Source organism: Armigeres subalbatus, chromosome 3 (genome assembly GCF_024139115.2).
Source record: "Armigeres subalbatus isolate Guangzhou_Male chromosome 3, GZ_Asu_2, whole genome shotgun sequence".
NCBI lineage: Eukaryota > Metazoa > Arthropoda > Insecta > Diptera > Culicidae > Armigeres > Armigeres subalbatus.
The window spans coordinates 248,920,256-248,942,703 of NC_085141.1; the positions used below are offsets into that span (position 1 = coordinate 248,920,256).

General features: G+C 36.6%; 1 protein-coding gene and 3 long non-coding RNA genes across 4 annotated transcripts; 1 reads left to right on the forward strand and 3 right to left on the reverse strand.

The window, feature by feature from the left end:
* Window positions 1-6,373: 6,373 nt before the first annotated feature.
* On the reverse strand, window positions 6,374-6,900 carry LOC134227864 (uncharacterized). Its single transcript, XR_009983779.1, has 3 exons — window positions 6,758-6,900; window positions 6,566-6,648; window positions 6,374-6,490 (listed from the first exon to the last, which is right to left on the reverse strand). It is a non-coding gene; the product is annotated as an uncharacterized LOC134227864 (long non-coding RNA).
* A 5,940-nt stretch (window positions 6,901-12,840) lies between these two features.
* On the reverse strand, window positions 12,841-13,466 carry LOC134227865 (uncharacterized). The gene is made up of 2 exons (XR_009983780.1): window positions 13,053-13,466; window positions 12,841-12,986 (listed from the first exon to the last, which is right to left on the reverse strand). It is a non-coding gene; the product is annotated as an uncharacterized LOC134227865 (long non-coding RNA).
* A 1,277-nt stretch (window positions 13,467-14,743) lies between these two features.
* LOC134227866 (uncharacterized) lies at window positions 14,744-17,845 on the forward strand. Its single transcript, XM_062709552.1, is given in 5 exon segments — window positions 14,744-14,896; window positions 15,012-15,175; window positions 15,927-16,203; window positions 16,782-16,992; window positions 16,995-17,845. Coding segments are annotated over 5 exon segments (1,251 nt in total). The 3' UTR covers window positions 17,441-17,845.
* A 3,347-nt stretch (window positions 17,846-21,192) lies between these two features.
* LOC134222467 (uncharacterized) lies at window positions 21,193-21,750 on the reverse strand. The gene is made up of 3 exons (XR_009982428.1): window positions 21,698-21,750; window positions 21,384-21,633; window positions 21,193-21,319 (listed from the first exon to the last, which is right to left on the reverse strand). It is a non-coding gene; the product is annotated as an uncharacterized LOC134222467 (long non-coding RNA).
* Between the last annotated feature and the right edge of the window lie 698 nt (window positions 21,751-22,448).

The following is a 22,448-nucleotide window of genomic DNA, read 5'->3' on the forward strand; positions in this document are numbered from 1 at the left end:
TAGGGACATGATATTGTTTTCTCATCTCTTACTATAAGAAATTCGAGAAGAAGTTTGGATTAAAAAAATTTAACATTTTAGTTTCCTATTTTTGTATTATAATTTTTACTGAAAAACTCAGCAATAAAAAAGTAAACAAAAAGTTTACCGAAATAATCAGTAAAAAAATTACTGAATTGATCGGTACATTTTGACATTTTATGATCATTTCGAGTTACCGAGTTTTTCAGTAATGGAAAACTTTACTGACTTTAGTCAGCTGTTCAAAAACTCAGTAAAAATTTACCGACTTCGGTATAATTATAATTGAAAGTAACAGTGTACGGATTTCACTCTTAGCCAGGGTTCTGTTGTTCGGTAATTATTTTCACAGTTCTATATTGTATTTTTCACGAATGATTACACTGCAAATAAAATTCACGTAGCATTTACCTGAAAAGACACAAGGATATTTTCCACCTGTTTTTCAGGTAAATTCTACGTGAATCAGAATGTCAATCTTGGTTCATATGATTCAGGTAAAATGTTCCGGATTTTCACGTAACATTTACCGTACATGATCAACGTAGAATTTACTTGATTTTCATATGAATATTATTGGATTTTTGGGTGAATCTTTTTTTTAAACCTTATATAGAATAAAGATATTTCTCATTGAAAATAGAAAATACAAAGATTAATCATTCTAGATTTGCTTCAGATGATGTATTTTTATCAAATGCTCCATACATAAACAAATTTGGATATCACATATATGTATTATCCAGTAAAATTTACATTCAAGATAAGTTGAGTGTAGATTCGCTCGACGACGCTTGCCATAATGGCAGATGCTATAAATAATTTGACAAGAACTGCTTCCCGACACTGAACTGAAATTTCTGTTCAAGCAAACGCTGCCTACACTGACGAAAATGGACGTATGATTTTCAATCAAACGCCTTATAAAAAATTGCCACAAGGAATCGGTATGAATTTCAATATGTTGCCTTAGAGCACCTCCACGGGAGGCCTCATCGCTAATCTTATAATAGCGCTCCTTCTCGAGTGCTATTTTAGGATAGCGCCCCATCTTCCCACCGGTGATTTCTGTTTTAGGTATAGCGACTTCGTAAACATATCAAGTTCTCACCGGGCGTTGCTAAAAGTATAGTCATCATCTTCTTCAATGGCTCTATATTCCAACTGGAACTTGGCTAGCTGCTCAACTTAGTATTATATTAGCATTTCCTTAGTTATTAATTGAAAGCTTTCGTGAGTCCGCAATTGCCTGAGTATGTATTTTGTGTAACAACTATGCCCAAGGAGACCACTCGAAAACATCTTTGGCCAAATCGAGAATAGAGCTCGCCATCTCCCGAGGGCAATTCTACGCTTTTGCTCGCAAGGCCAACTGGAGACCCGTCATCGTATTTTTTTTCATTATTATTCCTTCTGGATTTCCTTCATCCTGAAAAATTTCGGGAATTTATACTTCCAGTCAAAAAAAGTCCTTCTGAAATTTCCACCAGTTTTCCTACAGGATTCTCTTGACAAAACCTGCAGGAAGTCATCCAGAGTTTTTGAAGGAAAACATTTGTAACAGCATCCGGAAGAATCCGGAGAAAAAACGAGCAATGGGTAATGTTTTGAACATAACCGCGAGTATACGTAGGACTTATATAAACGTAATGTATTTACATTCAACTTTTGAATTTCTGGGGTTTGATAATAGGTATTGATTTTGGTAACAACAAGCTGTGTAGAATTATTAGCAATTTGTGTATTCAAAACTTCAGGAAATAAAACTAATAAATAAAAACGGTATCAGATATATATAGCTGTGAACTCCGATGAACGATCGCATCAATCGCAACCGACACCACTGCATCCGACCATCATCAAGCATAGAATGACAAAAAAAGTATGTCCACTTCTTTCATGCATATTCTCCTGCTGGCAACTGCATGCTGTGTACGTAAACACAGCGAACGAACGAGCAAAAATAATACTGGAAGACACACCGAGCAGCAGGGCAGCTCTCCCGCTGGCGAGTGTATGCAAACACAGCGAACGAGCGAAAAGAAAAATTGCACGACAAATAGCTCGTCAGTACGTGCTGCTGTCACAAACTGAAATGACTCACACATGGCAGGCACAGCTTCTTTTATACACAAAACAATTATTGCGGTGGACCTGAACGCCCGTGGGATACTGCATTCTGATGTCCGTGTTAGGAATGCACGGGATTGGTTATATATGAAATTGTTATAGGCTTTGACAAAAATTGAAAATTTCAATGGCTAATTGTTAATAATTCAAAGTTTCAATGAAATTAACAAATTGCTGGAGAGTGTCCGAGTCAATTGATATATAAATCTTCAAAATTCACCGAAAGATAAAGGCGCTAGTAACGTTCGAAATCTTCCCTTCCAGCGTAACGCTCTCGATTTCCAAAAATCTAAATGACACCCAGTATAGTAAAGAAAGACGTAAGTCCTACGTCAAAAATTATAGGGCAATTCCAATACCAAAAAAAAACCGAAAGAATCTGGAAGAAAGCCTAAGCCTAAAACTATTCTGGGAGAACTGCTAAAGATTCTTGAAAGAACACAAAGATTGCTGCGGAACTCCCGGAAAAATCTTCTAGAGATCCAATGATGAATTTCCAATACAATAATTTTTAAACGAACTACAGCAAAAAAAAACTTTCTGGAGATTTCTGGAGGAGCTACTTCTTCTTGAAGGACATACAGAACAATTACTAAAGGAATTTTCTGATGGAATCCTGGAAGACCTCCTGGTCTTCCTGGAAGGAAAATCTATGAATCCTGGAAGAATCCTAGAAGGAAAATCTATGAATATTTCGGGCTCTGGCGGGCGCTGGTGCGAAACGCTTCTCTTTATAGTTGATTCTGAAAAAGAAAAACAAATTTTCTGCAATTTTTTATCAATACCAAAGTGACGTTTCACAAAATAGCAACCCTGTATGGAAATTTAGCAACCCAGTATGGGGCGCTAAATTTGGAAACTCACGGCTAATTTTGAGTTGCGTTCTTATTTTACATTCCCGTTTAGATATCTCCGGTGTACAAGTGAGTCCCTATAAAGGGCCCGGAGATAGCGATAGGGACCCAGATGGGGACTCCCGTGGAGGTGCTCTTATGAATGATGATTTTCATAGAAAAAAGGAAAGTGCGGCAGACTGGGTTCGAACCATGGACGTCGAGGTCGGGAGGCCGGTATGTAGACCACACGCCCATCGACGCTTGAATACTCAAGAAGGTAACTGGGTATAAGAACCATTGTTGGTGGAATAATCAGTCGAGGATCCATAAGGCGCCAGTTATGAATTTCGATAGTACAGTTCGCTGAGTGTATGACTTCCATTGTGTTTATTCAACATCAATATTATTCAACAACAAATGAATTTACGCAAGAACTCCATTTTAAGTTTCTTTCAAAATATTATATTACTAAGGCTGTGAACCATTCCACCGATTCGTATAACTTTTTGTTAGAATTTGACAGTTCGATGGTTATTTCGCCGTGGTTAAAAATAACCCTGCTCCGGAGCATGGTTAGATTTGACAGTTCGATAGTTCTAGATTGCTTTGAGAATAGGTCGTATGTGCAAACGAGAGATTCTCTTTGATCACGCTCTCTTTCGCTAATATATCGGTTAGTTTTGCATGTTTTGCTACATTTTCACATCAGCATGATAGACAAAGCTATTATCTTCAAATATCTGCCAAGAAATTCGAAGTAAACTTTTGTATAGTTTTGTAATAATCGAAAGAGAATAGATCCAAAGAGAGACTCTCTTTTGCACATACGACCTATTTCCAAAGCACTCTAGAGTTAAACTTTGTTCGCGGGGAAATTGGCGCCAAATCCATTTCGCTCAAAATAACCATCAATCTGTCAAAACTCGAATGGGTCGGCTTCGGAGTAAAATTTTAACCACGATGGGAAAATAACCATCTAACTGTCAAATTTTAACCAAAAGTTAAACGAGTCGGTGGAATGGTTCACAGCCTAACTATTCGCAGCACCCAGATACAGTATCCCCCCGCTTATCCGGACCTCGCTAATCCGACGACTCGTTAGTCCGGATCTCGCTAATTCGGACTTTTTCCGGATTAAAAAGTATTAACACCCGTTTAAACACATTATGCTGTCAGTTTTCAAATTTGTGCTGTGATTTTGTTTTGATTTATTTGTATGGATTTGACAGTCGGATTAACGAGAGAAACCCTGGAAGTCCGGCCATACATTTGTCGGATCAGAGGGGGTATACTGTATATAGTTATTTTTGGCAGTACACAGGATTTTGTTTTTACACGATTTTTTTTCGCTCGTATTTTTGATCGTGTGACTTCAATTTACCACCAAACTCTTCGCAACATGTTTCAAAAAATCCAGAATAAATCGAAAAAAAATCACATGATAATTAATATGCGTCAAACATTTAGGATGAGTGGAAAATTGAGAAAATGTAAATCGCGTAAAAACAAAATCCAGTGTATATTGTCAGATTTTCTGAACATGATACACTGCGCGGTACCTTTCCTGAAGGGTACGCCGCGTGAAATTTTGAGAAAATCCGTTTTTTATATTTTTAATTCTTTATTTAGGTGTTTTTTTAATTCTAGATTAAGTTCAACACCGTGAGAAAATCAGGCAATATATACTGCCGTTCTACGCATAATAATTATGCAATTATTGTCCCATGTACATAGGAAATCTCAGCAAACATGGGACAAATATGCGTATGAGGGCAGTATAGTTGTCTTTAGCAGCGCACGTAAAAAAAAATAATGTTATTTATTATTTAGACTTCTAATACTTTTTTTGCTAAGGGAGCCGCTTAATGATATATGTATCAGAAAAAACTTATACATCGCATTAGTCACATACACACAAAAAACAAACATGGTTTTACGGAATGTTTTGCACTTTCCAATTGAAAAGTGCTCCGTTTTCTTAAAAATAAAAGTTTAATTGCTCGAAGTCAAATTTATTTTTTTTATTTGAAAGTTTTTTTTCGTGTTTCCAGTGTAAAAATTAAAAGTTCTTCCATTTAACATCAAAATTTTGGAACTGCCAAATCACTCAACGATTAACTTTGAGCAAAAAGAAAAATGAAAACCAAGAATTATTTTCTTCGTTTCGCATGGACACTATGGAATATTAGATGGTAAAAAATAAATTAAATCTATTGCCGATTTCACCAATTTGAAGAGTTATGTGTACACTCAGAAATAAAATAAATCCGTGAAGGGTTTGAAATTAACCTTTTTTGTCATTTTTGAAAGTTATACTTTACATAGTATAAAAAGTATACTATCCGAAATTATAAATTATACTTGGACAGAATAACGCGAAAATATTTGTGTTAGTATTCTGTCTTCAGTAAAACCAATGACGAATGTATTGGTCTATGGTAAAACTTGTTCTTGCCATTTTTTATCATTTGTGTTAAGTTTCCGCGTTTTTCAAATACCTGCCGATAATCATCCTAAACATTGAATAAATTTCACTATCAGCATCGATAAAAATGTAAGCAACGGTTAAGATTAATGTTAAACAAGATGTCAATTATTCCAACTATTCATTCTTTTTGTAGCTCCATCCCGATCTATTCAGCGAGACGCAGAAGATTTGAAGAAAAAATCGTGACAAACAATGTCACCACAAACGGAGTTGTGGACACGTCCAGACTAGTCAGGTCGGCCAAGATCATGGCCTCAGTCCCAAACAGCCCACGGCGCACATTCGGTCGCAAATGGAAAATTCTGAGCAAAGGAATTTATTTGCCGCTACCGTTGTCCATTCGGGGACGGGTCGCAGCACTGGATCCGATGCCTCACCTATAGAGCATCAGACTTTGCAGCATTCAGCACCGGCATCCTACGTGCGGAACAATAATTCTCATGGTGTTACGTCCCGAAAAAAAATAGATAGTCCTCCCCGCATAATCATGAACCATAATTGGACCATAACTCAAAACGTTCATAACAATAGAAAACGTTATCCCTACCATTCTGATGTTTGTTCATACTTAAGATAAACTAACCTCATGGTGAATGGTTTTCGCAGTATGGTATACTGTTTTCGACCAATCGACTATATGGGTAATAGGCGGTTAAGTATAATTAACATATAAAAAATGAATTTTTCCAGTACATTATTTTCGGCTCACAGTATGTGGTACGGTCCAGTTACAATCCTTGTTTTAGCTGAGAACAATAAGGGGTGTAATATACGAACCGTAGAATGATATTAAAGAAAAAATCGACATACCGTATCCTTTATCTTCTACTGGAAGGAAGAGCAATTAGCATATTTTTCTATTTATTTAATAAAACACGATCTTTATGTATTATTATTTTTTTACGATTTATTGTTAACATAATGTGAACTTAATGTGACGTCTGCAAACAAAAATCCATATTATGGGATGTATGGTCTCCAGGAAGCTGCCCCCATTGTGAGGATGTAGTATGGACTGCAAGAAATAGCGGAGAGAAATTCCTATGTCATAAATCTGCAGGCGTTATTTAATTTACGAAACATGACTTACCAATTAATTTATAAAAATGATTAAAAATATTCCGAACCAAGTCCTCTCGAGATTGCGATCATCTCGATTCTCCTACTCAGGACCTGTTTGGGAACAAAAGAAAAATCATTAAAGAGCATTATATTTATTAATTCACAATAATAATTATTATTCATTATAATATTTATTATTATATGAATTCCGATCACTTACCTGTTTTTTTCGGTGCGAGAAACTGCATACGAAAACTTTTACGGAAAAATCTGGTTCCATCGCAACAGTATTTTTCTGACTATAAACAAACACGGAAAATTAATATTTCAGTCCATCAAAAACCAAACGCATACTCAATGCAGAACTTCAACGGTTATTGTGAATTTATCATGAAATGATGCGGTTCTCAAAGTATGTGTGGAAGCGCAACACCTTAAGAAGATACATAATTATTTTATAACCACGTGCTGTATTATTGCAATACCCGAGGCTATACCAGTTATAATTCATTCACAATTTATTACAATTTTGTTTGAAAAGAATGAACGATATGAAATTATGAAAGAATAATAAAGTGTACAATCATTGCAAACGGTATAGTAGATTTAAAATGCTGTACAATACTAGTTTTAGATCAACCTGTAGTTATATTGTAAAACGATTATAATCCAAGTAGTAACAATACTCCTTAATAAATATTATTAGTAACAACAACAGGGCAAACCGTTTTCAACTATGCGGGTCATCCTTGCGTGAGAACCACCAAACAAAGGATCAAGAAAACGCACGCACGAAATCGGAACATCACAAGCATTAGCGACCACTACCGCTCAGGAGAACGACGGAATGCTGAAAATGTACCCCAAAGCCAGGCCTGGGTCGAGTTTGATTCGTTGCGATTCACCTTGAAAGTTTTATATTATCGAAGTCTGCCAATTCAATATAAGCGATTGTATGTTAGCATTCAATAAAAATAGTGAGACTTTTATTTTGATTTTCCTTTAATGCATTATAAAAACAAAACAATAACAATCATAACCTATAAATCATAAGCCAATCGAAAATAAGCTAAATAAGCATTAAGCTTATTTCTAGATTGCTTTGAGAATAGGTCGTATGTGAAAAAGAGAGGCTCTCTTTGTTTACGCTCTCTTTTGCTTGTACATAAGCTAGTTTTGCATATTTTGCCACATTTCCACTTCAGAACGCTAGAGAAAGCTAAAATCTTCTGATGTCTGCCAAGAAATCTGAAGTAAACTTTATTATAGATCTGTAATAATCTAAAGAAAATGGAGGCAAAGAGAGACTCTCTTTTGCACATACGACCTATTCTCAAAGCACTCTAGATTTATACTAGCGAACGATTTTATTAAAGTTATACTAACATGGTATACTTGGATTTAATACAAGCTTGGGGTCAACCAGGCGAATAGCCTTTTAGAATGACTTTTAATCTATTTAGTATAGATTTTTTCCAGAGTGTAGATTGTGATCTGCCCGCTTCTTTTTCTCACACGCACTCTCATTTCGGGTTGATCGATTTTTGTTACTGAAATTTACCCAATTATAACCCATTACTCGTTAGTCACATGTAAGCGTGTACACTAAATCGATTCCCGCCATGATTTGACGTCTATTTGTTTTCAGATTGAACACTCACACACAAATATTATACACGGAAAATCAAACTTTTTTGAGTGTATTCACGGTTACTGGCTAAAACCCATTAATGTGTAAAAAAGTATACATTTTTTGATGGTCCATTGATCTGTCAAAAAAGGGGTAATTTTAAAAACTGTCAAATGGGTGAAAAAGTACCCATGTTCAAATTTTATTTGGAGAAAAAAAAAATATATTTTTTTACCCATTAATGGGTGAAAAAATAGTTGTGAACATTTTCGAACTGTTACCCGTTTATTTTGATTGAAAGGGAATTGAAATCAACTAACTCACGTAAAATGTAAGTAAACGGTTACGATTTTCTCAATAATATCTACCATTACTGCTAAATTTGTATTTGCTAGGATTTTGTTTCTAGTTCTTCACTTGTAAAATTTCAGAGGAAAATAGAGGCTACCATTTTGCATTTCTGCCTGACGATTACAAGAAACGGTAATTTTTTAAATTAAATCTTCTGCTTTGCTTTAGATTCATTAGAATTTCGTTAAACTACAGGTTATTCCACGACTAATTAATACGAAGAAGGACCAGGTATGGATAAACTCAAAGACCACCTGAAATGCGGGCCGCGGGCCACCATTGGAAGCAATCATCCTGAGACGAACCATATTGCCATTCAGGAGGCGGGCATGATGGATTATTCGTATGCGGAGCAATAATTTTCATTATGTTCAATGTTCATAATAGTTATGTTTTCCAATAAAAAATGTATAGTCTAATTGATTTTTTATTTTCCAAAATATCTGCATTAAAATCGGTATTAAAGCAAATCAAAATTATTTTGGTAAAAATGGGTATTTATTTACCCATTTTGCAGGAAAATCGCTTCGATTTGATGGGTAAAATAATACGCATCTTTTGACAGAAACGTGACTTACCCATTAATGGGTAAACCGGTTTTACTCATTAAATGAGTAGTGGCGGTTTTGGAGAAAATGGGTGCCATAGTACCCATTAATGGGTTCTAGCCAGTAACCGTGTTGAGTGTGAGAAAAAGATGACTGTGAGAAAAAAAATCTCGCAAAACTCTTATGAAGTGCAAAAAGCGCAATATTGCCTTATTTAAAATGTAGATGACCTGCATTCGCATGCACATTAAAATTAACATATGTAAATACAACATTTAAAAATATTATTTTTTTATATTTACCTAAATTATGTTTAATAGCCTATTCATATTATGCCTTATATGCTTACGGATTAAAGTAGCGAAAAAAAAATTATATTGTTACAAGTATTATTATTATGTGTATCAAGTTACTTTTTGTCATATAATAAATGGCGTAATCTGGATAGGTTGTAACAAACATATAAAAAGCTTTTTTGCCCATTAATTCAGAAAAAAAAATCATAGTGCCTCTCAAGCTCTCAACGTTGCTATCGCTGTCAATGTCTCTCACAGTTATGTTTTTTAGCCAGTTGGCCTCCATAATTACATCTCCGATAAGAGCGCCCGCATAGTTGAAAACGGTTTGCCCTGTTGTTGTTACTAATAATATTTATTAAGGAGTATTGTTACTACTTGGATTATAATCGTTTTACAATATAACTACAGGTTGATCTAAAACTAGTATTGTACAGCATTTTAAATCTACTATACCGTTTGCAATGATTGTACACTTTATTATTCTTTCATAATTTCATATCGTTCATTCTTTTCAAACAAAATTGTAATAAATTGTGAATGAATTATAACTGGTATAGCCTCGGGTATTGCAATAATACAGCACGTGGTTATAAAATAATTATGTATCTTCTTAAGTTGTTGCGCTTCCACACATACTTTGAGAACCGCATCATTTCATGATAAATTCACAATAACCGTTGAAGTTCTGCATTGAGTATGCGTTTGGTTTTTGATGGACTGAAATATTAATTTTCCGTGTATGTTTATAGTCAGAAAAATACTGTGCGATGGAACCAGATTTTTCCGTAAAAGTTGTCGTGTGCATTCTCTCGCAACGAAAAAAACAGGTAAGTGATCGGAATTCATACAATAATAAATATTATAATGAATAATAATTATTATTGTGAATTAATAAATAAAATGCTATTGACTGGTTTTGCTTTTGTTCCCAAACAGGTCCTGAGTAGGATAATCGAGATGATCGCAATCTCGGAAGGACTTGGTTCGGAATAATTTTAATCATTTTTATTAATTAATTGGTAAGTCAAGTTTTGTAAATACGTAATAACGCCTGCAAATTTATGACATAGGCATTCCTCTCCACTATTTCTTGCAGTTCATACTACATCCTCACAATGGGGGCACCTTCCTGGAGACCATACAACCCATAATATGGATTTTGGTTTGCAGACGTCACATTAAGTTCACATTATGTTAACAATAAATCGTAAAAAAATAATAATACATAAAGATCGTGTTTTATAAAATAAATAGAAAAATATGCTAATTGCTCTTCCTTCCAGTAGAAGATAAAGGATACGGTATGTCGATTTTTTCTTTAATATCATTCTACGGTTCGTATATTACACCCCTTATTGTTCTCAGCTAAAACAAGGATTGTAACTGGACCGTACCACATACTGTGAGCCGAAAATAATGTACTGGAAAAATTCATTTTTTATATGTTAATTATACTTAACCGCCTATTACCCATATAGTCGATTGGTCGAAAACAGTATACCATACTGCGAAAACCATTCACCATGAGGTTACCCAAGTAACACCAAGCATTACAATATTGCACATATATCAATCACAAATCGGCATGCTAAATGCTAATTGCATTAGATCTGTTTTAACGATGTGTTGTTGCATTTATTTATCAACTGTCAGACAACGATACTCTAAATCAGCAGTACGAATGCAGCGATGCATTACTGGTGCTTTATTTCAACATGCCAAAGTAATGAACCATTAATTCGATCTTATAATTGCCCTTTTCCACTTCAAGTCAACTTTTAGTGCTGTGTTTTTTACATGCATATATAGCTTCATGGTTACTTGGGTAGTTTATCTTAAGTATGAACAAACATCAGAATGGTAGGGATAACGTTTTCTATTGTTATGAACGTTTTGAGTTATGGTCCAATTATGGTTCATGATTATGCGGGCGGTGCAAGGAACGGTGTCTTTGCAGTCTGAATCGGTGTCGAGGCAGCGGCAACTGGCACCGATCATCCCGGAATACACAGGTACGTCATATTGTTCAACAAATAATATAAAAATTGCCAATACTGGAGCTCACATAGTTCCTCGCTCCGATGCTTTAATGGCGTGAGCAAAATTAGGCGTCGAAGTACCGGAGTCTCGACCGGAGTTGGTTATTAGCAGAAACTCATTGAGATTTTCTCTTCTATTTTTATAGATAACCGCCAGCAGGATTATTCTGCAATGCCTACAGATGGCTACGATGCGCACATTTATCATCGACACGGGCTGGATCCTGCAGAAACACAAAAAAGTGTCCACCGTGTGGCGGGAGGTGCTGCAGCTGGCATATTATGCGTAACAAAAATGAATAATAAGGGCCGATGTCCACGTAGCGGTTTTTCAAGCTGCGTTGACGCAGCGTTACTCGGCGTTGAATCAGGCTATGGGCCGATGTCCACGTAGCGGTTTTTCAAGCTGCGTTGACGCAGCGTTACTCGGCGTTGAATCAGGCTATGAATGCACACGACAAGCGGTAATTTGCCGCAAAACTTCTAACGTCAAACCAATCTGTCACGCCAAATGTCATCCGCCTGCCAGCTGTTGTCAGTTTGTCATTTTCCATTCTGTTCCAATATGAATCGAGTTATCGATTCACATAAAGACATCAAACGTGAAATATGTAAAGAATTACAAATTTAAAAGTTTGATTTTGATTTGTATGAAGCTCATTGCCCCCGAACAAGAATCAATGGGTAATGCTATTAAAATCATGTCATTAGCTTTTACATACCTATATGATGGCAGACTAGAGCAAGTAACTCAGTATCATCCCAAAATAAAAAGTTCCATTGATACTATATAGTAGAGAGCAGTGGTTTGGTGGGTGGTGGTTTTGGGGCGTAGCCACGGGGGTGGTTTTGGGTATAAAACCCCCCCCCAAAGACAACATTTTTGGAAGAAAATTTTTTTTTCGAAAAAAAAAATGTTCAGAAACCCAGACCAATTTTCTGGCTACGCCACTGGTAGAGAGTAGAACAATCAATTAACTGTCGATTCAAAAGTCACCCATTATCTACTTCTAAAATGAAAAGTTCGAACTTCCTAAATTAATTGTAGAGCTGTGAAATTGAAATCATGCCACACAATCCGAAAACACGTTTTCAATACAGAGAGGCAAAAATTTGGCATTGCTTTGCTTTATCCCAATGTATTTTCTACAATTATAATAAATAATTATTGTTATAATTTCATAATGTTCTTTATTCTTTATTTCCAACTTAAATTTATTACTTCATAGGGGTAGATCAATCTTGAATAATTGTGGATCCAGACATTTAATTGTTCTTATCTTGAATCCATTATATGTTGTCTTTGGGATACGATTCTTTATTAATTTAATTTATCGGCTAGATAGGGACGAATCATTATTTTGTTCTGGAATAAAAATTCATTAAACATTTTGGTCAGATACTGCAGCCGATTTTCACTCCACTGCAACACGGACCGATCGCAATAGCGTTGCCCACAACACTAGAAGAGTCGCACTGATCCCGGAGTCTTATTGTGGCTCGCCACCATCTCATCATGTGGTCCCGTTTCTTTTTGCAATTGCAATCCACATTGTTTGACGACATCCTTCCGTCAACATTCCTAAAAACATGTTTATCTATCAGCAATAGAAAAGCTAACATATAGGAATCTCGGTATCGAACTTACATTTATTATTTTTCCCATGGAACTGGTATCGCCTGCCTTGGTGTAGGGTCCCGCGGAATACACTTTGTTGGTTGAATTTTGCCTGCTCCGTCATTCAGTCCAAAACTGTCACATCGCTGTCTGTTCGGAAATCAATTTATTCTGATAAAGTTGGTACAATCAACGTCACTATCGCGCACATATTTCGGTTGACTTTAACACTATTTACCAGCCTGGGATGTTTGCTTGTCACTTCTTTCCAAAGGTGTGTTGATCACGGCTGGTATTAACATAGGAGCGAAAGAAACACTTGCTGCTCCGAACTATTACTAGCACTATTATTTAATGAAGTTAGATTTGAAACGTTTTGTTATTTGCAAACTAATTTGCGAAATCCAAATGAACTGATTTGCGAAGTATTTTTGTTTGTTTTGATTTCGCTCTGACAACCCTGATTTTCCCATTAGAAATCTTGTTGGAAAGAAAAAGAATAGAGAAATGTCAAAAAAATACTCGCGTGCACGCTGCGTTCCTGTGGGGAAAAGCGGTGCCTTTGCGGTAGCTTTCGCCGCAAATGAGACGCGAGTCGACGCCGCGTTAACGCATGTGCGTGTGCATGATTGTATGTGATGTTGGGTACTTCCTACCGCAAATGCGTGGACGCCGCGTGCACGCAAGTTCAAAACCGCTACGTGGACATCGGCCCTATGAATGCACACGACAAGCGGTAATTTGCCGCAAAACTTCTAGCGTCAAACCAATCTTTCACGCCAAATGTCATCCGCCTGCCAGCTGTTGTCAGTTTGTCATTTTCTATTCTGTTCCAATATGAATCGAGTTATCGATTCACATAAAGACATCAAACGTGAAATATTTAAAGAATTACAAATTCAATTGATTTTGATTTGTATGAAGCTCATTGTCCCCGAACAAGAATCAATGGGTAATGCTATTAAAATCATGTCATTAGCTTTTACATACCTATATGATGGCAGACTAGAGCAAGTAACTCAGTATTTTCCCAAAATAAAAAGTTCCATTGATACTATCTAGTAAAGAGTAAAAAAATCAATTCACTGTCGATTTAAAAGTCACCCATTATCTACTTCTAAAATGAAAAGTTCGAACTTCCAAAATTAATTGTAGAGCTGTGAAATTGAAATCATGCCACACAATCCGAAAACACGTTTTCAATACAGAGAGGCAAGCATTTGACATTGCTTTGCTTTATCCTAATATATTTTCTACACTCAAACCAAAATACTGATATATTCTATGTGCACAAGCCGCATAGAACATGATCATGATGATGAAATCTCATTTTATGTGCGTGTTATAAAAAATATGTGCGAATAATAAAGTTTATTAATGGTGTTTTTGAACTACATTATGCGTAAAATAGATTTGGAGTGCAACCACATATGTTTTAAAAACAATCTTCATATAGGGGAATAATCGAGGGAATAATATATTTAAGTGGAACTGGAACCAGGAACTAATAACCGGGACCCGACACTCGGAATTTTTCGGTGTTGCGCTTAATTCTAAAGGCTGGTTTACAGTTCGGAAAACGTGTCCCCGGGATTTGGCACAAAAAATTGCTTCGGGATTTGGTTCGGAAAAAGTCACGATAAATTTGTCTCCACATTTCTCCACACCCTAATTTGACGTTTCCAATTCTATGATGTAAAACAAATAAAAACAAATAAAAAATGGCTGGTTTTGAAGATTTGATTCTAATAGCTGCATCGGTTTTGACCATTGGGTTAATAATGAAGAAAAAACGTTATGTACGGAGTAAAAGAAGTTTCTGGGTTAATCCGTACTTGCGACAGAGGAATAGCAAGGGAAGATTTGTAGAAGATGTAAGTATTATTTCTCTAATAAAAGATGGAAGAAACTCGTAAACAAAACTTCCACTAGTTGATTATTTAAATTTTTGATGATTCGATTAATACAAGTTCAAATATAAAATTTTAGTTTTACGATATGCGTGAGTGGAATGACGAATTCTGCCAAAATTTCCACATGGAGCAGAAGGAATTTGATATATTGTATGAAATAGTACGACCTCATTTGGAGCCGAAAAGGAATACTCGTCCAGATGGTATCAGCGCGAAACAACGATTGGTGTACACTTTAGAGTAAGTATTTAATTTATGTTTCACAATAAATTTCATCAATAAATACCGTCACGAAAGTTAAGAATTACCTACTTATACTCTTGTTATTGTTTCGGAAGAAACTTCCGAACGAATTCGATTCACTTAAATTGTTTTCCCATTATATTTTGCTAAACGAAGTCGATATTGCGCACCAACTTCCGTTCGAAAGCGTATACGAACGAAATAGCTTGTTCAAATCACGATATTTATTACATGATATATTACGTGAAAAATATGTATGTATAAACATTCTTGTAAACATTGATACTGAAATACTGTTTAATAAGTTATAAAGCTCGTATTATCGATAGCATTTCGCTTAGATTGTTAAAAGTTTTATTTTATTTTACTCATTTTATTTTCATATGATATAACGAATAAAAACTATATTTTTTCTTGGCGTAGTCTATGGATGATGCATAACAGATGTACATTTTGAAATAAATCAAATCAAGCTCTATCTGGTAAAAGGGCGAATGTCGCAAGAGAGGATTCTCTTCGTCGACTTCCCCTCTTTTAAATAAAAGTGACAAGCAGTGGATTTCTTCGCGGTTTATCACCTCAGAATGCAAGTTTTGATTGTTTTCTTTCATTCTGAGGGGAAAAACCGCAACGAAATCATCTGCTTGTCACTTTAATTTAAAAGAGGGGAAGTCGGCGAAGAGAATTCTCTCTTGCGACATTCGCCCTTATTCCAGATAGAGCTTGAAATATTTTATTTTATTTCTAGATATCTTGCTGGTGGACCCTTTTTTGAAAGATATGCGGCTAGTAACTATCGTATCAGCAAGGCGTCAAGTTCAATCATTATCAAGGAGACATGCCAAATAATTTACGAACAGCTGGCAAAAACGGAATTCATGGAATATTCGAAACAAAACTGGTTAGCGGTGGCGAATGAATTTGAAAAGAAGTGGAACATGCCTAATTGTCTAGGGTCGTTGGATGGTAAACATGTGCGCATCAAGTGCCCGGCGAATGCGGGTTCCTTATATTACAACTACAAGGTAATTGAACTATGTACTCTATCGCACAACGGTAATGCTACGTTTGTTGTGAGTTGGTGTTCAGACCGTTTAGACGTTGAACATGTTCAACTTTTGGCAAGTCAATTGAATTCAACTGAGTTGTTCAATTCACTTGCCCTGTCAAAACGTAGCATTATTGTTCATCCTGTTCAGCTACCTAGGAAATATGTCTGGATTTCCTAGGGAAATTATTCGGAGTTCCTCGGAAAATTATTCAGAATTTCCTCGAGAAATAAAATTGTTAGGAATTCCCTCGTGAAATGCTTAGGAATTTTGATTTCTTTTTCCTCGGCAAATTTTTCTGATTTTTTTTAATCCTCTGGAATTTTCTCAGGATTTTTAGGAAATTTATAAATTCTTTGAATCTTCATCGGGATTTTTTTTTTATTTTTTGTCGGAAAGTTTGTTGGAACGGGAAATTTTTCGAAATTAACTCATATACAATTCTTGCAAGCAAAATTCTTCAGAAATCCTACGGAAAATTCTTAATCTGCCAGTACAGACTTATTTATTTTCTTTCTCCTTATTATAGAAATATTATATTTCTTTAATTGCAGCGTTACCATAGTATCATATTAATGGCAGCAAGTGATGCTAGTTACCGTTTTACTTTCATCGATGTTGGGTCTCCGGGAGCAGATGGTGATGTTAACGTTTTCTCAAGGACCGAATTCGGAAGAAATATTTTAGAAAACAACTCATCTTTGGATTTCCCACATGACGCTCCAATCAATGGTGACGATACGCCGTTCTTCTTCATAGCAGATGACGCTTTCCTCTGTCAAGCAGAATTATGAAGCCTTATGGAACCTGCAACGATTTTACAAATGATCAGCGTATTTTTAATTACCGACTGTCACGGGCACGTCGCACCGTTGAAAATGCCTTTGGAATCCTAACGATGCGCTGGGGATGCCTCAGATCCGAGTTTCTGTGTGGACCAGATAAGGTCAAAATTATAGTTGCCGCATGTTGTGCTCTCCACAATTTTTTATTAAATCGTAATGTATCGTATGCCAAGGCAGCAGACCGATATGAAAAAGACGGACGAGTTATCGAAGGGGAATGGCGTACGATGCAGCAAATGGATCAAATTAATGGGCAACGACGAGGACGTCCACAAGAATCTGGCAGCTTCATTCGGGGCAAATTAACCGAATACTTTAACAAATTCGACATTCTTCCTTATCAATTTGAACGTGCTAATTGCGTTTAAAATCAAAATTCAAAGTAACAGTTATTCCACGTGAAGCACTGATTCACCCAGCGATTTTTTTCAACTACATATTAGAGGCGCGAGATTTGGTTTTACTTAAGTTTGAAGTTAACTCACTACCACGATATGGTTCGTGTTAGTTTCTGTTAGTCGGTAGTTAAGATATTAATCCATTCATCAATGCTTTCAATATTTGGTTCTTAAAAAAAATAAATTAGCCTTTTTACGAAAGAGTAACATGAGTATTGCCAATAGTCGTATGCTCACATAAATTACTAACACGAGATTAGCCAAAATTAACTCATCTCCATTACTGTGCTAGTAAAAAAACCCTAAAAAATTGGCCTTGAATAATTGAACTGTTTATTATAATTTATTGGATAATATATTGTTTATTATAATATATTGGATTTTATGGAAAACTCACTTTTCTGGAAACAAAATTCTCTCAATTCTTTTCACACGTGTATTGTAACAACACCTGGTAGTACCAGGCTGGTACATACCGGTTAACGTTCATGCAAGTCCATAGAGTTCATATACGTTCATTTTAAAATTTGGTTAGGGTAAAATCGGCACCAACATTTCATAAGGGCGTAGCTGCTTTTTATGGCAATAGCTTCTCACATCGCTGAGCCCACCAGCGATTTTGTGTCCAACCACCCCATCCAACACCACTGATGGCAGCGAAGCCTCATCTTTTGTTAAATGGCGCTGGGTCGCGTGGGTGAACACACATTAGCCCACCAGCAACGTGAGAAGCTACTGCCATAGAAATAAGTTACGCCTTTTTGAAACGTTGGTGCCGAAATGACCAATAGTGAACCCCCTAGTAGCAGAAATTAGCAAATTCTGTTAAGGCTGTGCAAAACCACATGGAAGGAGTCAAAAGCAAGAAGCGGCGATTCGCAATCGTCATTGGATCGCAGTACCGTTTTAATTCATTTCTTTATTTGGGTAAATGATACCTAATAGTGGAAGAACTAAGCATTTTCCAACATTGTTTGATCTTCTCAAACTTGTACATGTTTTGTTCCGCTCACCTTGTGGGTGTATCCGGAAGCTATTCAACTCATTTTTAATGTAACAGGAACATCATCGTAAAAGTAGCGACAGGGTTGTTAGGGAGATTCTGGACCTCAATAGTGTTAAATAGTATCAAACGGATAGCAAATCAGCGTATCTAAATAACCGGACCATTTGACCTCAACTCACGAACAATTTGGAGAACTTAGAATGTCGACTCTGGACTTATTTAAATATCGGCACATTGGCAAGAACTCTATGGATTTACATGGGCATGTTGGGTTGCTTTCGGATAGGTACCAGGCTTAGTTGACCTGGTAGATCAAATGACCTCAACTCCATAGCAATTTGGAAAACTAAAAACACAGAATCAAACGTCTCACTTAGAACAAAATGCAAGCAGAATCATCGTCACGGAAACGATCTGATATTTTTCAAAATGTACTAATGGTGAATATATGTTTTCATTGTTGAAACGCGAATAAAAAAAGTCCAAAATAATACTCGTAATTCTACTCCCTATGCAACTGCATTTAATTGAAGAGTTGACAATGATAAATATTATCAACAGAAGAGCTATTGCGTATAACCAGGGAGCTTTAACAAAACTGTTTCGATGGGACATGAATGTATATATTGTTAAGCTATGATAGTGTACTTACTTTTATATATTTATGGCGTTTCAGAGAATTTTACAGCTACTTCTACTATAGAAAGAAGATCAGCGATCCTAAACGTATGTGACATGTGGAATATCTCATAATTCAAGGAAGGTAAATCGGTATCTCGGCATTGATTACAACTTTGGCCGGCAGAAGAGATCGTCATGTTCGTCTGGTAACAAGACGGCACTATGCTATACTTATTGAAAACATCACAACTCGGCGGCTTTGGCGTCGGTCCTCAACATATTCAATGAATATATACAATATACTCTACTTGACTATAATGGCACCACGTCAATGTTAACGAACGGATTACCCGCGGTAATGTACATTTGGATAATGGAAATAGTTCCACCGATGCACCTCAATCTCATTTTTTTTAACCGATACGAGAAATATAAACCAGAAACCATTCTTGGAAAACACTTACACTTTACTCTTAGCTCTTGATTTTATCTTTACGTAGCAGTCAGGCTACCAAAAATAGAGCAACATCATGATGAATGAGGAATCGAGCAGTAGAAAAGAAGTGTCACAATTCTTCAAACTTGTTTTACGGTTAAACCAGCTGCATTTGGACTAATGAACACCGCACGCCAAGCTCCGATAACCGTGCGGATCCTTTCTCCTCTTATTATGTGTCCTCACTACACAGGGCTGGTGAACTACATTGTAACTATAACGGTATGGAGAAGAAATGAGCATGTATGACCATGTTGCAGGTATGACCATAGAACCGGATCAACGAGTACCAAGCATCATCGATAATCCACAGGATGCGATCGATGACTATTTCTACGAGACACCAGTTATCAAAGACAATCGTGCGTGCATGTTTTGTAAAAAAAATGGTGAAAAACTTCCCTTGCACGAATCTCGTCTCTTGTACAATTAGATGGAAATCGTCAATTTTGTGGCATTTGTGGTGAAAATTTATTATTATTGTATGATAGAAGCACCTGTTAAATGCGACCGCTTCATCGCGACGCATTGAAATCAACGAGTAGACATGTCATCAACGAATGCTCTTTCTTCCACACTAATTTCAATTAACAGGGCCATCGCAATTCCTGAGGTAGATGCATTCTTTCGTTAATCTAATAGAATCACGCCTGTTTTTCATTACATCAGTAATCATTAAGGTGTAATTCTTCTTCTTCTTCTTATTGGAATTACATTCCCCACTGGGACATTGCCTGGGACGTACCAAGTTTCCGTAGTGCTGATACCACTTTTAAGAGCTGCCATCCCTGCAGAAACGATGTCATCGAGAGCGCTCCCCATCACGTCCAGCTGCTGACAACTTCTTGTGGGAACGAAGGAAATGTTCACAGATTTCCACTGTTTTCTCTTTTGTATTTGACCGTTTCAACCTGAATATCTTTGGCTTGCCGGCGACTGAACGCCAGTACTTCCTGTAGACCTGGATAGCTGGTTCGTTGATCTTGCTACCGTTTAGACTTGCATTCATGGCGCGGCATCTCCGATCAGAGGTAATACATTTATGATAATCCCTGGAGGATGGAGATGATTATAGTCATATTCACTCTACGGAAAATTGATTTAGTGAAACTTACATTGGAAAGAAAAGGGCCTGTATAGTGATTCCTGCAGGTCCGGATGGTGGTCCACAATTTCCGACGAAAACAGTGCGATGGGTGCGATATTGTCGAAGATGATAATAAACCGTCGTGAATGTTTTGCATAAAGACAAACAAATAAACCGTGTTGCCATTTATTTATTATATGTTATTTATTAAATCCAGTGCAGCCAAAAACAACATTATTTTAATTTCGGAACATTTCGGCACATTTAAAGGCACTTTTGAAAGTATGCCGAGTGGCTAGTAATTTTTAATGTTAAAATAATTACTTATCTATGCTAAATTGCGAAAACTGACATGATCAACTATCCTTCAATTCAGTTTTCCGAGCATTCCAAAACCTCGTTAGCCTGCTTAATCATGTCGATACAAAATTGCATTCCTTGCAAAAATGGCATTTTACGCAATGTTTTGTCCAATTCCACGTGGAACTCTTTGAACTTAAGTTCAATAGGATCTTCATTTGTTCGAGCATTCACCAAATTAGACAAAGATGTAGCCACAGAAGACAACGTTTCGTCTAAAAGCTCATTAGAACGCATACGTTTTCGAGAGGTTGATGGTGTCGCCGGAACTATGAAGCTCTGGAATGTGATTTTAAAATTTAATTATAAAATGAGACAAAATGCCAAACTTTTAGGCAGTTACCTCTTCCAAGCACTCTTCCTCATCTCCGTGTCTTTTAAGTGCAGTCGCTGCCGAACGATTTCCAATTGACACTGTGTACGCGGTCCGTGCACAAGAGGGTAAAAAGAAGCTCATTGCATCTGACAAAGGCCACCGCTCTTGGTAAATGTCAAAACGCTGCGATCCGTCTTCCGTATACATGTCTAGCATGTCGGCCGGCGCACCGGATTTTTCGGATATTTTTCGTACTTTTTCCTTATCCAAATAAATTCTATATATACGAATAAAACTTACTGAATTTTGTTAAATAGAGCTAATTTTATTTATATATTTACCTGGTCGATTCTTTCAATGCGTCCCAGTACTTCCGGCACTCGTGCACCTTGACAGATCTGCCCATACGGGCTGACACATTCGAGCTTATTTGATGCCAAGCGGCATCCTTGGCGTTTTATTCGAATAATCTTTGTTGGTTATCTGGTATACGCAAGCATATTTTTTTATTTCCTCGCAAATAGACAGTTTAATGTCAATTTCTTGGTCACGTTTTGATTTTTTTTTGGCTGCGCGTTTTCTCTTCTTGCCCTGGGGCTCTTCGCTGGGTTCTTCCAACTCTTGCGAATATTCTTCGTCTATTTCTGAGTATAGCTCAAAATTTTGCACATCATCATCACCGAAGTCTTCTAAATAGTCCACATCCAGAAAAACCTGATTATATTTATTTTCGGAAGACATTTTTTAAATTTTCTTTCATGCCAACTTAGCGAACCACGATTCAAACTTGAAAACCCGTACGGAAACAATTCCAGATGAATTGTTCCCGCAGGAAAAAATGTGTGTAGAGTTTTTTTTGTTTTCCAGATAAAATCCCGCGGTTGGGTTTACACCTCGGGAAAAAAGTTATTTTCTTGCGAACTCGTTTTCCGCCTCGGGATTTCAAATCCCGAGCTCCATTGAAAATACATGGGGGACCAAATCCCGGGATACGTTTTCCGAACTGTAAACCAGCCTTAAATCGGTGTGTAGGAGTCCTAGGTATACAACTGAAAAGACACTAAAGACGCTGTCAGTTATCAGTTTTCCCCA